At 52.5% G+C, this 12,277-nt stretch overlaps 2 protein-coding genes across 2 annotated transcripts; both read left to right on the top strand.

Annotated features, from left to right (window-relative positions):
* Positions 1-1,489: 1,489 nt before the first annotated feature.
* On the top strand, positions 1,490-5,846 carry LOC122421135 (phospholipase A2 inhibitor and Ly6/PLAUR domain-containing protein-like). The gene is made up of 5 exons (XM_043436942.1): positions 1,490-1,959; positions 3,236-3,352; positions 4,735-4,887; positions 5,273-5,416; positions 5,613-5,846. Exons 1-5 carry the CDS (start codon positions 1,680-1,682, stop codon positions 5,756-5,758), a joined length of 840 nt encoding a protein of 279 aa, XP_043292877.1. The 5' UTR covers positions 1,490-1,679; the 3' UTR covers positions 5,759-5,846.
* A 1,681-nt stretch (positions 5,847-7,527) lies between these two features.
* LOC122421138 (phospholipase A2 inhibitor and Ly6/PLAUR domain-containing protein-like) lies at positions 7,528-11,958 on the top strand. The gene is made up of 6 exons (XM_043436945.1): positions 7,528-7,908; positions 8,106-8,258; positions 9,541-9,657; positions 10,882-11,034; positions 11,419-11,562; positions 11,759-11,958. The coding sequence occupies exons 2-6, from the start codon at positions 8,189-8,191 to the stop codon at positions 11,902-11,904; spliced, it is 630 nt and encodes a 209-aa protein (XP_043292880.1). The 5' UTR covers positions 7,528-7,908; positions 8,106-8,188; the 3' UTR covers positions 11,905-11,958.
* The last annotated feature ends 319 nt before the right edge of the window (positions 11,959-12,277 follow it).

Consider the following 12,277-nt stretch of genomic DNA (forward strand, 5'->3'; position numbering starts at 1 on the left):
TCTTCTATTCCACAGCTCTCCAGAATACTCTTATGGCCTCCCAGAAATTCTCCCATGACCCTCCTTAGAATTCCACAAAGTCCCCTTCGTGAAAGGAAAACCAAAATGAAGTCCGCATTGCTAAAAGTATTCTCTAAGATCAACTGGCCAGGATGGGGGGTGGGGGGCACTGAGGAATTCTGACATTGCAGGTAAGATCGTTTGGGATCTGATCGTTTGACCACTTACTGTATTCACACAGGCATCCAGAATATGTGCCAGAAACTCAAGATACTGATCACACCCTTACACTACAGAAACTCATGACAGCTTCTTTAAAGCCAAATATTCCTTTACATGTATCACAGCCAATTAGAATACTCTCCACACGACTTTAACAACCTGCTGACCTATGTCCTCAGAAGCCCCTAACTGGCTCTGCCAGCACTCAAGAGTTTACCGGAATCTGTGTCTCCCGAACTGCAATTCTTAAGAACCACAATCAAGCTCTTTCTTCTTGGCACCCCGGATACGGATTATTTTACTTTTGACACTCCAAAAGTTCTCATAGAGCCCCCTCACGAGTTCCTTTATTCTTCCAACACCCCACGCCAGTCACTCAAGGAGTCCTGGCTACTGCAGGACACCACATAGCTGAGGCAGATCTCCGGCATGTCAACGTCCTGTTGGCTTCGCCTGACCAAGAAGACGCAGGAAAGCGTCAGTTTAGGGGGCTCAGCTGGGGCGCCCCACGCGGACTTCAATGCGCAAGCGCACGAAGCTTGGGCCTTTCAAACCGCGGTGCTCCGAAGGTTAGGTCACCACTGCGCATGCCTAGTGCGTCTGTCCGCAGAGCGGCCAGAGGCGCCGAGTTCCCTAGCAACGAGCTTTTCCCGCCTCGCTCTGGCCAAATCGCTCTCTCGCCCCTCCTCCCGGTCACTTTCACACCAGGCTTTCCTAGCAACCGGCTTGGCCGGCAGGATTGGTCCCCAGCAGAAATTCACCATCCACAGCGCCCCAACTGAAGCCTGGAAAGCAAGAGGCCAGCAAACTTGAGTGGATTTTTTCAGGAAGCCGGGAGCCTACCGCAACAGGATCCCCTCCACCGATGGCTGGCTACGCTCATAATGCCCACCACACACGCAGACACAAACACACACACAAACATACGAAAAAAATCTCTGACCTCTGAAGATCATGCCTGAGGTAGACCGAGTGTGTAAAGGACCTCAATAAAACACAAAAGTATGTGCCCGAACCAGACAGTCACCCACCCTTGACTGCTTTCAACCATGTCTCACTTTTCCAATGAGACTTCTGGGTATCTGTCTCCTACCATGCCCATCCCGGTCTGATGACAAGCACCCCTCTGTTCAGTCTCCGAAAGACCCAGATGCGTCCTGGAGTGGAGGCAAAGGTGTAGACAGAGGAAACACAGAAAAGGGAGTGTGAACCAAGCATGCCCCGCAGAACAAGCCTGGACTTGCTGGGCACTCCTATAGGGGTAGGGCCTCAACTACACTGGGCACCTCCTTGGGAAGGCAAAGAAGGGAGACGGTACCTGAGTCCTAGCAGCTGCTCTACCTACAGGGAAAAAAATGACTTGATTCTGATCTTGGGCTTTAGATCAGAAAAAAAGGGGACACAGTGGGTGAGACCTGACAGAGAGAGGGTTGGAAGCCCAGACTCCTGCGGTCCCCATGGAGGAGGGGGCTGGGCACAAGATGCCCTTGTTCCTTTTGAATTCTGGTTCTGCCTCCCCCACTCAGAACTGTAGAGACCAACCCCTAGGTCTTCAAACACAATTTCTTAGCCTAGGGGTAGGGTGGGTCCAGACCCACCCCTTCTCAGCTTCCTATAAGAAGAGCTGGAGACCGACCTGGAACTGCAGGGTCACACATCATTCCATCATGAAGCCTTCCATGAAACCTGAGACCTTCCTGCTGGCCTCTGCACTGCTCTGCACCCTCCTGGGTTTGGGTAAGTGACTAGGGCTCTGGACTCCTGGGACCCTCGATGTGAGGACTATTATAGAGCACTGTGCCAGATCCTCGAGGAAGAAGGGAAAGAGGAGGTGTCTCAGGAATTTAGATTCTTGGAGAAGGGCAGGGGGTAAAGGAGGAGACAAACCCTGAGTCCTCAAGGGAGGAAGAGCTGGAAAATGTGTGGTTTTGAATCTTTGAGACAGGAGGGGTTTGGATGGGCTCTGCTCCTCTCCTCTTCGACAGTGTCTCAAAATAAGACACCTTTATTCTAGAATACCAGATGAGAGTATGATTAGAAAAAAGAAAAGTGAGGCAAGGGGGAGAAATTTCCTTGCCTCCAGAATTCTAAGCAGTTCAGCTTCCCAGTGTCCTCCTCCCTTAGATGCATTTCAGGCAACTCCATTTTCCGCAGGACCCAGTTGCCTTGTGTCTGCGTCCCCAGTTTCCTCCTCTCTCAGGACTAAGGAGCCAGGCCCTTGTCCTCTTAGTCATTGATCAGTTTTTATCTGGGATGCAGATCTCAGCCTCAGGTACCCCTGCCTGAATTTCCACTGTCTATAAGACTTAAGTGTGGTACCCACGAGGAAGTGGGTTCTGCTTCTGAGAACCAGCTGGACCTAAAGGTTCACAAAATTCCATGAAGGACTTCCCCAGTGGTCCAGTGGTTGAGAATCTGCCTGCCAACGCAGGTGACATGGGTTCGATCCCTGGCCCAGGAAGATTCCCCATGCCCTGGGAGCAACTAAGATGTTTTACCACAACTGCTGAGCCCATGCTCTAGAGCCTGTGCCCTGCAGCAGAAGCCACCACCAATGAGAAGCCAAAGCTCAGCAACTAGACACTAGACTATAACCGCTACAATTAGAGAAAAACCCACAGGAAGCAAGAAGACCCAGCAAATCAAAAATAGAAAAAAAATTAAAAGATGAGAAAAAAATTTTTAAGTCCATGGTAATCTTCAGCAGGACCCCTCACTGTCCCCAAGCTTGCTCAGGGGGTCTCGCGTTCAAAGTCCCCAGCCTTCTAATTAGGCAAATTTGCTCCCTGGTGGGAACTGCTTCTGCCCCCAACCCGAAAGCAGCTTTGCTCACAGCACCATGGCATCCCTGCCAAGCTTCAGACAGATCCTTGTTCAGCAGCCAATGTCCCGCCCATGAGTAGCCAGGGAGACACCTGTCCCTCTTCCTTCGCCGCCCCCGCAGCCCCATTCCCCTCTGGACTAGGACGCTGTGACCCACAGACTATACCCAGCTTTCGCTCTCTATACTCAGGGTGCTCACTAAGCTGTGAGGTGTGTGTCAGTGACGGTCCCAACTGCAATGGAAAACTGCAGACTTGTGCCCCGGACAAGGACTCCTGCATTGTTGTCGTGACTGAGAGCAATAGAAGTAAGAGGGCAGGGGGTGGCATCAGATGCTGGGGAGATGGGGGGTGCTTCAGGGTGGCAGATACTGCCATGTACTGCAAGGAACCTTTGAGTGATGATATGTCAGGAAAGAGGGAAAGGCAATCTCGAGGTGGGTGGTAGACAGAGAATCCAATGGAATGACAGAAACCATTATTGCCAAGGATTTCTGAAGATGAGACTCCAAAGAGAGGATAGGGAGGGGCAGATACAGACTTTTTTACAAAAGAAGGAATTAGGAAAGGACACGGGGGGAAGAGAGAAATCCAGAGAGGGGGGAAATCTAATATCCAAAAGATGGAGGGGTGGGTGTAGAGAAGAGGCTAGGGTGAGGTGCAAGGAATGTGATCAAGTTGACTCTCTGGGGGCATGAGGGATCTCCCAGGGATGCAGGCTGCAAAAGACCTTTCCTGACAGGAGAAAAAGGGAGATACTGGGGCTGGTTGAGTTGGGTGTATGCTCAGTCGTGTCTGACTCTTTGCGACCCCATGGAGTATAGCCCGCCAGGCTCCTCTGTCCATGGCATTTTCCAGGCAAGAATACTGGAGTGGCTTACAATTTCCTCCTCCTGGGCATCTTCCCACCCCGGGATGGACCCACATCTTTTGCATCTCCTGCATTGGCAGGGGGGTTCTTTACCACTGACCACCTGGGAAGCCCCAGTATTGGCATACAGAGAGAGTATATAAGGATAGATGATCCCTGACTCAGTCCATGAGGTCCCAAAGAGTCAGACACGACTGAGCACACTTGCACCCACACGTGTCGGGTGAAAAGTGGAAACTCTAGGGCTAGAAGACACCACCCTGTGGTGGGGAGGGGGAAGTCCAGCGAGAACAGAAGAGACCACTTGAGGCAAAACCTGAGAGTAGCCAAGGAGGGCAGGAAGAGACCATAGGTAGGAGGTCTGGGAAGTGACCCTGGGAAACCTGGAAGAGACCACTTTAGAGGCAGAAGGAAATAGGTGTTACAGCGGGCAGGGATGGCAGCCGCATGCCAGCACTTGGTGGAAGGAATTCCAGGGGTCAGGGGAGGGCTGAAGACTGGAAGAGACCATTCACACAGGCATGGGGGTAGTCACAGGTGGTCTGGAAAAGACCACTCCAGGTGCGACCCCTGCAGGATGGCAGTGGGGTGGCCCTGGGGTGGAAGGGGCCACTCTGCAGAGGGCAGGAGGAGGATGGGTGCATACCTGATAACCCATTCAGACGATGCCCCAGGCAGAAAGGGGGCTTGAATGTGGGGAGCTGGAAGAGACCTCTCTAGACAGCAGTGGGCTGGAGCTACTATAAGGTGGGGGAGACAGCCCAGGGCAAGGGTCCAGACCAGGGGCCACTGAGCCCTCTGCCCACGGTCATCCTGCAGAGGGCTCCTTGGCGGTGACCAGCTACAAGGGGTGTGCGAAATCCAGCGAGTGTGACTCAGGATCCTTCGCCATCACCATGAACACTGAGAACTACATGGGCTCCAGGAGGCGCTGCTGCCAGAACGATGGGTGCAACCAGGAGCCCATGCCCGGTAAGCCCCGGCTGAGCCCCACAGCTGGAGTCCCTCCCTGCCCACCTTCCCCCGCCAGGGCCAGCTGTGAGCACCTGCTCCTGACCTGCCCTGTAACCAGGGACGAGTGTCCTCCTTGCGCTGAGCCTTGGTTTCTTCTCCTATAAACTGCAGTATCCAGGGACTTCCCTGCTGGTCCACTGACTAAGTCTCCATGCGCTCTCTGCAGGGGTTTGATCCCTGGTCAGGGAACTGGATTCCTCATGCCGCAGTTAAGATCCAATGCAGTCAAATATTGTTTTCTGAAAATGCAGTGTGCGTTAGCAACTGGTGTCCCCTGACTGGCTGTGATGTTGGGAAAGGGACTAACGTCTCCAATTACCTTCCCCTCCACCCTCCTCTTCAGCGATCGTGAGAAACCATACAGAGAATGGCCTTCGGTGTCCTTCCTGCATCGCTGCCTTTTCGGAAACATGCACTTCGACTCAGGAAGCGGTCTGCGTTGGTGAGGAAACCCACTGTGTCGCCGTGTCTGGCCTCGCACAGCCTGGTAAGGGGCACCTGGAATTCGGGAGGAGGGCACAGTGTTCCCAAAAGGTCCCAGAACTGGAGCCTCATTCTTCCATATTCTAAGGGAGAGAGTGGCTCCAAAGATCTGGGGGAGAAGGTGGCTGGGTATATGACCCTGGACTAGGAGGAGGGAGGCATTGGAGATCCTGACTCTAGTCTGAAATCCCCTCCCGCAGGCATCAGATTTGCGGCCCGGGGCTGTGGCACGGAGGCCGCCTGCCACAGCAAGCCTGGGACCCTGGTGCCCTCAGGCTCTCGTTTGTTGACCATCAAGAAGACCAGCTGTCGTCCAAGCCCCCAGGCTTCTGGCAAGGCTGAGTGAGGAACTGAGGCCCATGTGGTGTGTGGTCTCCATTTGTTCTCAGACAGGTTCCCAGGTGTCTACAAATTAAACCAGTTAAAACAACAAGCCTAAGTCCTCGAGATGTGATGCATTTCTGGGAGGTGGGATGGAAAAAGCTGGGATCTCAACCCTGGGGAACCCCCTCTTTGGAAGGAAAAGAGAGAAGATGCTACCTTTTGTTAAGGAGTTACTTCCTGCCTGGTCCCCATGCTAAGTGTTTTCCATGTGGTACCTCATTTCATAATCACAATTCTGTGAGGTTGAAAGTATTGCCCCGATTTTACAGAGGAACAAACTGAGGCACAGATTGTGGTGTAACTTGCACTTTTAAGGGGGCTTCCCCGGTGGCTCAGATGGGAAAGAATCTGCCTGCCAATGCAGGAGATGGGGGTTCAATCCCTGGGCTGGGGAAGAGCCCCTGGAGGAGGTCATGGCAACCCACTCTAGTATTTTTGCCTGGAGAATCCCATGGACAGAGGAACCTGGTGGGCTACAGTCCATGGGGTCACAAAGAATCAAACCCAAGTGAGTGACTGAGCAAACGCACTGTTAAGACAGTGGTGGCTCCAGAGACAATGTGTCTGGCCAAATATTTACATTTGTAATAGCTGCCACTTACTGAGTAGCCGTCTGACCAAGCAGGTGTCCGCCACAAAGGAATCTGACCTTTTGACTACTTACTGTATTCACACAGGCATCCAGACTATGTGCCAGAAACTCAAGATGCCTATCAGACCCTTACCCTCCAGTAACTCATGACAGCTTCTTTAAAGTCAAATATTTATTTGTATCAAATATGACATGTATCACAGTCAATTATAATTCTCTCCACACAATTTTAACAACCTGCTGACGGCAGTACTCATAAGCCCCTGACTCCCTCTGCCAACACTATTAAGTTTTACGGGAATCTGTGTCTCCCAAATTCCAATTCCTAAGAACCCCAATAAACTCTTTTTTTCTTGGCAGCCCAGATACGGATTATTTTTCAACACCTTTAATATCCCAAAAGTTCTCACAGAGCCCCCTCACAATATCTTTCACTTCTTCCAACTTCCTCCACGCCAGTCTCTCACCAAGTCCTGGCTCCTGCCGGACACCACATGGCAGAGGCCGATCTCCGGCATGTCAACGTCGTGTGGGCTTCGCCTGACTAAGACGCAGGAAGGTCTGAGTTTAGGGTGCTCACAGCGGGTGCGCCCAGGGAGGTCTTCACTGCGCAAGCGCACGCACGAGGCTCCGGCCTTTTGAACCTCTGCGCACAAGGGGCCACGTCACCACTGCGCATGCCTAGTGCGTCTCAGCGGAGAGCAGCGAGAGGCGCTGAGTTCCCTGGCAACGAGCTTTTCCTGCCTCCCTCTGGCCAAACAGCTCTCTACCCCTTCCTCCTGATAACTTTCACACCAGGGTATCCTAGCAACCCATGCGGGCTTCAAGATTGGTCCCCGGAAGAAATTCGCCAATCTCAGCGCCCCAACTGAAGCCTTGAAAGCAAGAGGACAGCAAACTTGAGTGGATTTTTGCAAGGAGCCAGGGGCCTACTGCAACAAGATCCCCTCAACCTATGGCTGGCTACCCACCCACAGCCGCCTCCCCTACCCCGCCACACATGAAAAATTACACCCCAAAAAATACACACACACACACACACAAATATATATATACACACGTTAAAAAATACATATACAGGCACAAAATCTCTGATCTCTCAAGATCATGTGTCTGAGGTAAAGGATCTCAATAAAACACAAAGTATGTTTCCAAACCAGACACACACCCAACCATGAGTGCTTCGAACTGTGCCTCAGCTTTCCAATGCGGTTTCTGGGAATCTGGTACCATGCCCATCCTGGCCCAATGACAAGCACCCCTCTGTTCAGTCTCCGAGAGACCCAGAAGTGCATCTTGGGGTGGGGTGGGAGCTGGAGACAGACCAAACACAGAAAACGGGGTATTGAGCCAAGCATGCCCTAGCAGAACAAGCCTGGACTTGCTGGGTGCTTCCCGGTAGGGCCTCAACCGCACTGGGCACCTCCTTGGGAAGAAAGACAAGGGAGAGGGAATCTGAATCCTAGCACTGTTCTATCCTGCAGGAAACAAAATGACCTGATTCTGATCTTGGGCTTCAGGTGAGAAAAAAAAAGGGGAGGGGGGCGGGGGGATGAAGGTGGTGAAACCAGATAGAGGGTTGGAAGCCCAGATGCCTGGGGTCCCCATGGAGAAGGGGGCTGAGCACAAGATGCCCATGTTCCTTTTGGATCTTGTTCCACCTCCCCCACTCAGAGCTACAGAGACCTACCTTCAGATCTTACATCATCTTTCTTAGCCTAGGGGCAGGGTAGATCCAGATCCGCCCCTTCTCACCTTCCTATAACATGAACTCCGGACGTGGGACTGCATCCAACTATCATGACGCCTTCCACAAAACCTGAGACTTTCCTGCTAACCTCCATGCTGCTCTGCACCCTCCTGGGTCTGGGTAAGTGACTAGGAGTCTGGACTCCTGGAATCCTGAAATGAAGACTATAGGAGAGCATTTAGCCAGGTACTTGAAGGTGAGGGGGAAAGAGGAGGTGTCCTGGGAATTCAGATTCATGGTAAAGGCCAGGGTAAAAGAGAGAAAGCCTGGGTCCCCAAGGGAGGAAGAGTTCAAAACATGTGGGTTTAAATCTCTGAGAAAGGAGGGGTTTGGATGGCCTCTGCTCCCTTCCCCTCCAACAGTGTCTCAAAATAAAACACCTGAATTCTAGGAATTCAGATGAGAGTATGATTAGAAAAAAGTAAAGTGAGGTGAGGGGGAGAGATTTCTTTTCTCCCAGGACTCTAAGGAGTTCAGGTCCCCAGTGTCTTCTTTCCTTAGATGCAATTCAGGCAACTCCACTTTCCCCAGGACCCAGTTCCCCTGTGTCTGGGCCCCAGTTGCCTCCTCTCTCAGGACCAAGGATCCAGGCCCTTGTCCTCCTAGTCCTTGATCTTCCTTCTTGAGCTGGGTTGCGGATCCCAGCCTTAGGTACCCCTGCCTGAGCGACTATACTGTCTACCAGCGTTAAGTGTGGTACCCACAAGGAAGAGGGTCCCGCCTCTGAGAATCAGCTGGACCTGAAGGTTCACAGAAGTCCATGAAGGACCTCCCCCATGGTCCAGTGGTTGAGAATCTGCCTGCCAACGCAGGTGACATGGGTTCGATCCCTGGTTCAGGAAGATTCCACATGCCCTGGGGCAACTAAGCCCTTGCGCCACAACTACTGAGCTCGTGCTCTAGAGCCTGTGCTCTGCAACAGGCGGAGCCACCACAGGTGAAAAGCCCAGGCACCGCAACGAGAGAGTAGCCCCCACTCACTACAACTGGAGAACACCCACAGGAAGCAAGGACAACCCAGCATAGCCTAAAACAGAAAAAAGAAAATTAAAGGATAAGTTAAAAAAAAAATGCATGGAAATCTTCGGCAGGACTCCTTACTATCCTCCAGCTTTCTCAGAGGGCCCTAGTGTCCAAATTCCCCAACCCTGTAATTAGGTAAACTTGCTCCTTGATGGAGTTGCTGTCCACCCCTAGAAGCAGCCTTGCTGGCGGCACCATAGCATATCTGATGGAGCTTCAGATAGTTTCCTGTTCAGTGGCCAATGTCCCACTCGTGAATAACCAGGGAGACACCTTTCCCTCTTCCTTCAGATACCCCTTCCCCATCCCCTTCTGTACTCGGAAGTCATGGCCCGGAGACCACACCACTTGGACTAGAGCCTCTCTCTGTATACCTCAGGGTACCCACTGAGCTGTGAGGTGTGTATCAGGAATGGAGCCAAATGCACTGGAGTAATGAAGACTTGTGCCCAGGACGAGGACTCCTGCATCTCCGTCATGACTGAGACTAACAACAGTAAGAGGGTAGGGAATAGCGTCAGATCCTGGGGAGATGGGGGGTGGCTTCAGGGTAGCAGATACTACCACACGCTGGGAGGAACCTTTGAGTGAAGAGGGAAAGGAGGAAAGAGAATCCAGTGGAATGACAGAAACCACTGTTGCCAAGGATTTCTGAAAATGAGACTCCAAAGACATGATGGGGGAGGGGCAGATATAGAGAATTTCTTAGGCGAGAAGGGATTAGGAAAGGACACAGGGGAAGAGTGAAATCCATGGGGGCGGGGTGGCGGGAATCTAATATGCAAAAGGTGTAGGGGTGGGTGTAGAGAAGACTGGGGTGAGTTGCAAAGAATGTGATTAGGTTGACTCTGTGATTAGGTGTAGCCTGTTCCAGGTAAGAATACTGAAGTGGCTTGCCATTTCCTCCTCCAGGGGATCTTTCCAACCCAGGGACCGAACCAGTATTTTGTGTCTCCTACATTGGCAGTGAGGGTTTTTACCACTGCACCACCTGAGAAGTCCCAGTATTGGAACAGAGAGAGAGAGAGAGAGATAAGGACAGATAATCCAAGGACTCAGCCCATGAGTTTGCAAAGAGACAGACAGGACTGAGCACCCACTCACCCAAGCACTTGGGGTACAGAGCAGAAACCCTAGGCCTGGAGGAGACCACCCTATCTATGGTGGGGAAGGGGAAGGCCAGGGAGACTGGAAGAGACCACTTCAGGCAAGACCTGAGAGTAGCCAAGGAGGGCAGCAAGAGATCATAGGTAGGAAGTCTGGGGAGTGACCCTGGGAAATCTTAGACGAAGAAGGAGACGGGTGTTACAGGGTGGTGGCTGAGGGCTGCATCCTGGGATTTGGTGGACGGAATTCCAGGGGTCAGGGGAGGGCTGAAGGTTGGAAGAGACCATTTCACACAGGTCTGGGGGTAGTCATAGGTGGCCTAGAAAAGACCTCTCCAGGTGTGACCTTTAGAGAATGGCAGTGAGGTGGCCATGGAGCTGAAGGGACTACTCAGGAGAGACCAACATAGCCAGGGGCGGAGGAAGGAAGGGTTGGGTACAATACTCAACCCTCCAGGCCTTGCCCCAGGCAGTTAAGGGTGTATGACTTTGGGGAGATGGAAGAGGCCTCTCTAGACAGCAGTGGGCTGGGGAAGCTGTAAGGTGATGGAAATACCCCGGGACCAGGGTCCAGACCAGGGCTCCTGAGTCCTCTGTCCACCCTCATGATGCAGAGGGCTCTGTGGACGTGACCAGCTACAAAGGGTGCGCGAAATCCAGTGAGTGTGACCCGGAATTCCTCTCCATCACCGTGGCTCCGGAGAACTACATGGGGTCCGACACGCGCTGCTGCCAGACCGATGGCTGCAACCACAAACCCCTGCCGGGTAAGCCCCAGCTGAGCCCCACAGCTGGAGCCCCTCCCTGCCCACCCCTCCCCCCGCCAGAGCCAGCTGTGAGCACCTGTCGCTGACCTGCACTTTAACCTGAGACAAGCGTCTTCCTTGCGCTGAGCCTTGGTTTCTTCTCCTGTAAACTGCAGTGTCCAGGGACTTCCCTGATGGTCCAGTGACTAAGATTCCATGCGCCCTATGCAGGGGTTTCATCCCTGGTCCAGGAACTAGGTTCCACAGGGCGCAACTAAGATCCAGGCAAATAAATATTATTTTCTAAAAATGCAGTGTAGGTTAGCGACTGGTGTCCTGAGTGGTTGTGATGTTGGGAAAGGGACTAATGTCCCCGTGCACCTTACCCTCCACCCTCCTCCCCAGCGTTCAGGAGAAATCTGACAGAGAATGGCCTTCGGTGTCCTTCCTGCTTCAGCATCTCCACGGAAACATGCACCCTGACTCAGGAAGTGCCCTGTATTGGCGAGGAAACCCGCTGTGTCACCTTGACTGGCCTTGCACAGCCTGGTGAGGGGAACCTGGATTTCAGAAGGAGGGCACAGGGTTCCCAGAAGGTCCCAGAATGGGAGCCTCATTCTTCCAGATTCTAAGGGAGAGAGTGGCTCCAAAGAACTGGGGGAAGGTGGCTGGGGCATTACCCCTGGATTGGGAGCAGGGAGGCATTGGGGATCCTGATTCTAGTCTGAAATCCCCCCCACCACAGGCATCAGATTTGCTGCCCAGGGCTGTGGCACAGAGGCCGCCTGCCACACCAAGCCTGGGACCCTGGTGCCCTCAGGCTCTCGTTTCTTGACCATCAAGAAGACCAGCTGTCATCCAAGCTCCCACGCCTCTGGCAAGGCTGAGTGAAGAACTGAGGCCCATGTGGTGTTTGGTCTCCATTCGTTCTCAGCTACGGCTTCCCATGTGTCTATAAATTAAACAAGTTAACAGAACAGTCCTGAGTCTTTGTGATGTGATGCATTTCAGGGAGATGGGATGCAAAAAGCAGGGGCCTGAACCCTTGGGAACCTCTCTTTGGAAGAAAGAAAGGGAAGATGCTAACTGTTGTTAAGGGATCACTTCCTGCCGGGTCACTATGTTAAGTGTTTTCCATGCAGTACTTCATTTCATAATCACAACAACTCTGAAGTTGAAAGTATTGTCCCCATTTTACAGAGGAACAAACTGAGGCAAGGATTGTGGTGTCACTTGCCTTTGGTCAAACAGCTGGGAGGGTCAG

The sequence above is a fragment of the Cervus canadensis genome, chromosome 18 (genome assembly GCF_019320065.1).
Source record: "Cervus canadensis isolate Bull #8, Minnesota chromosome 18, ASM1932006v1, whole genome shotgun sequence".
Taxonomy (NCBI): Eukaryota; Metazoa; Chordata; class Mammalia; order Artiodactyla; family Cervidae; genus Cervus; species Cervus canadensis.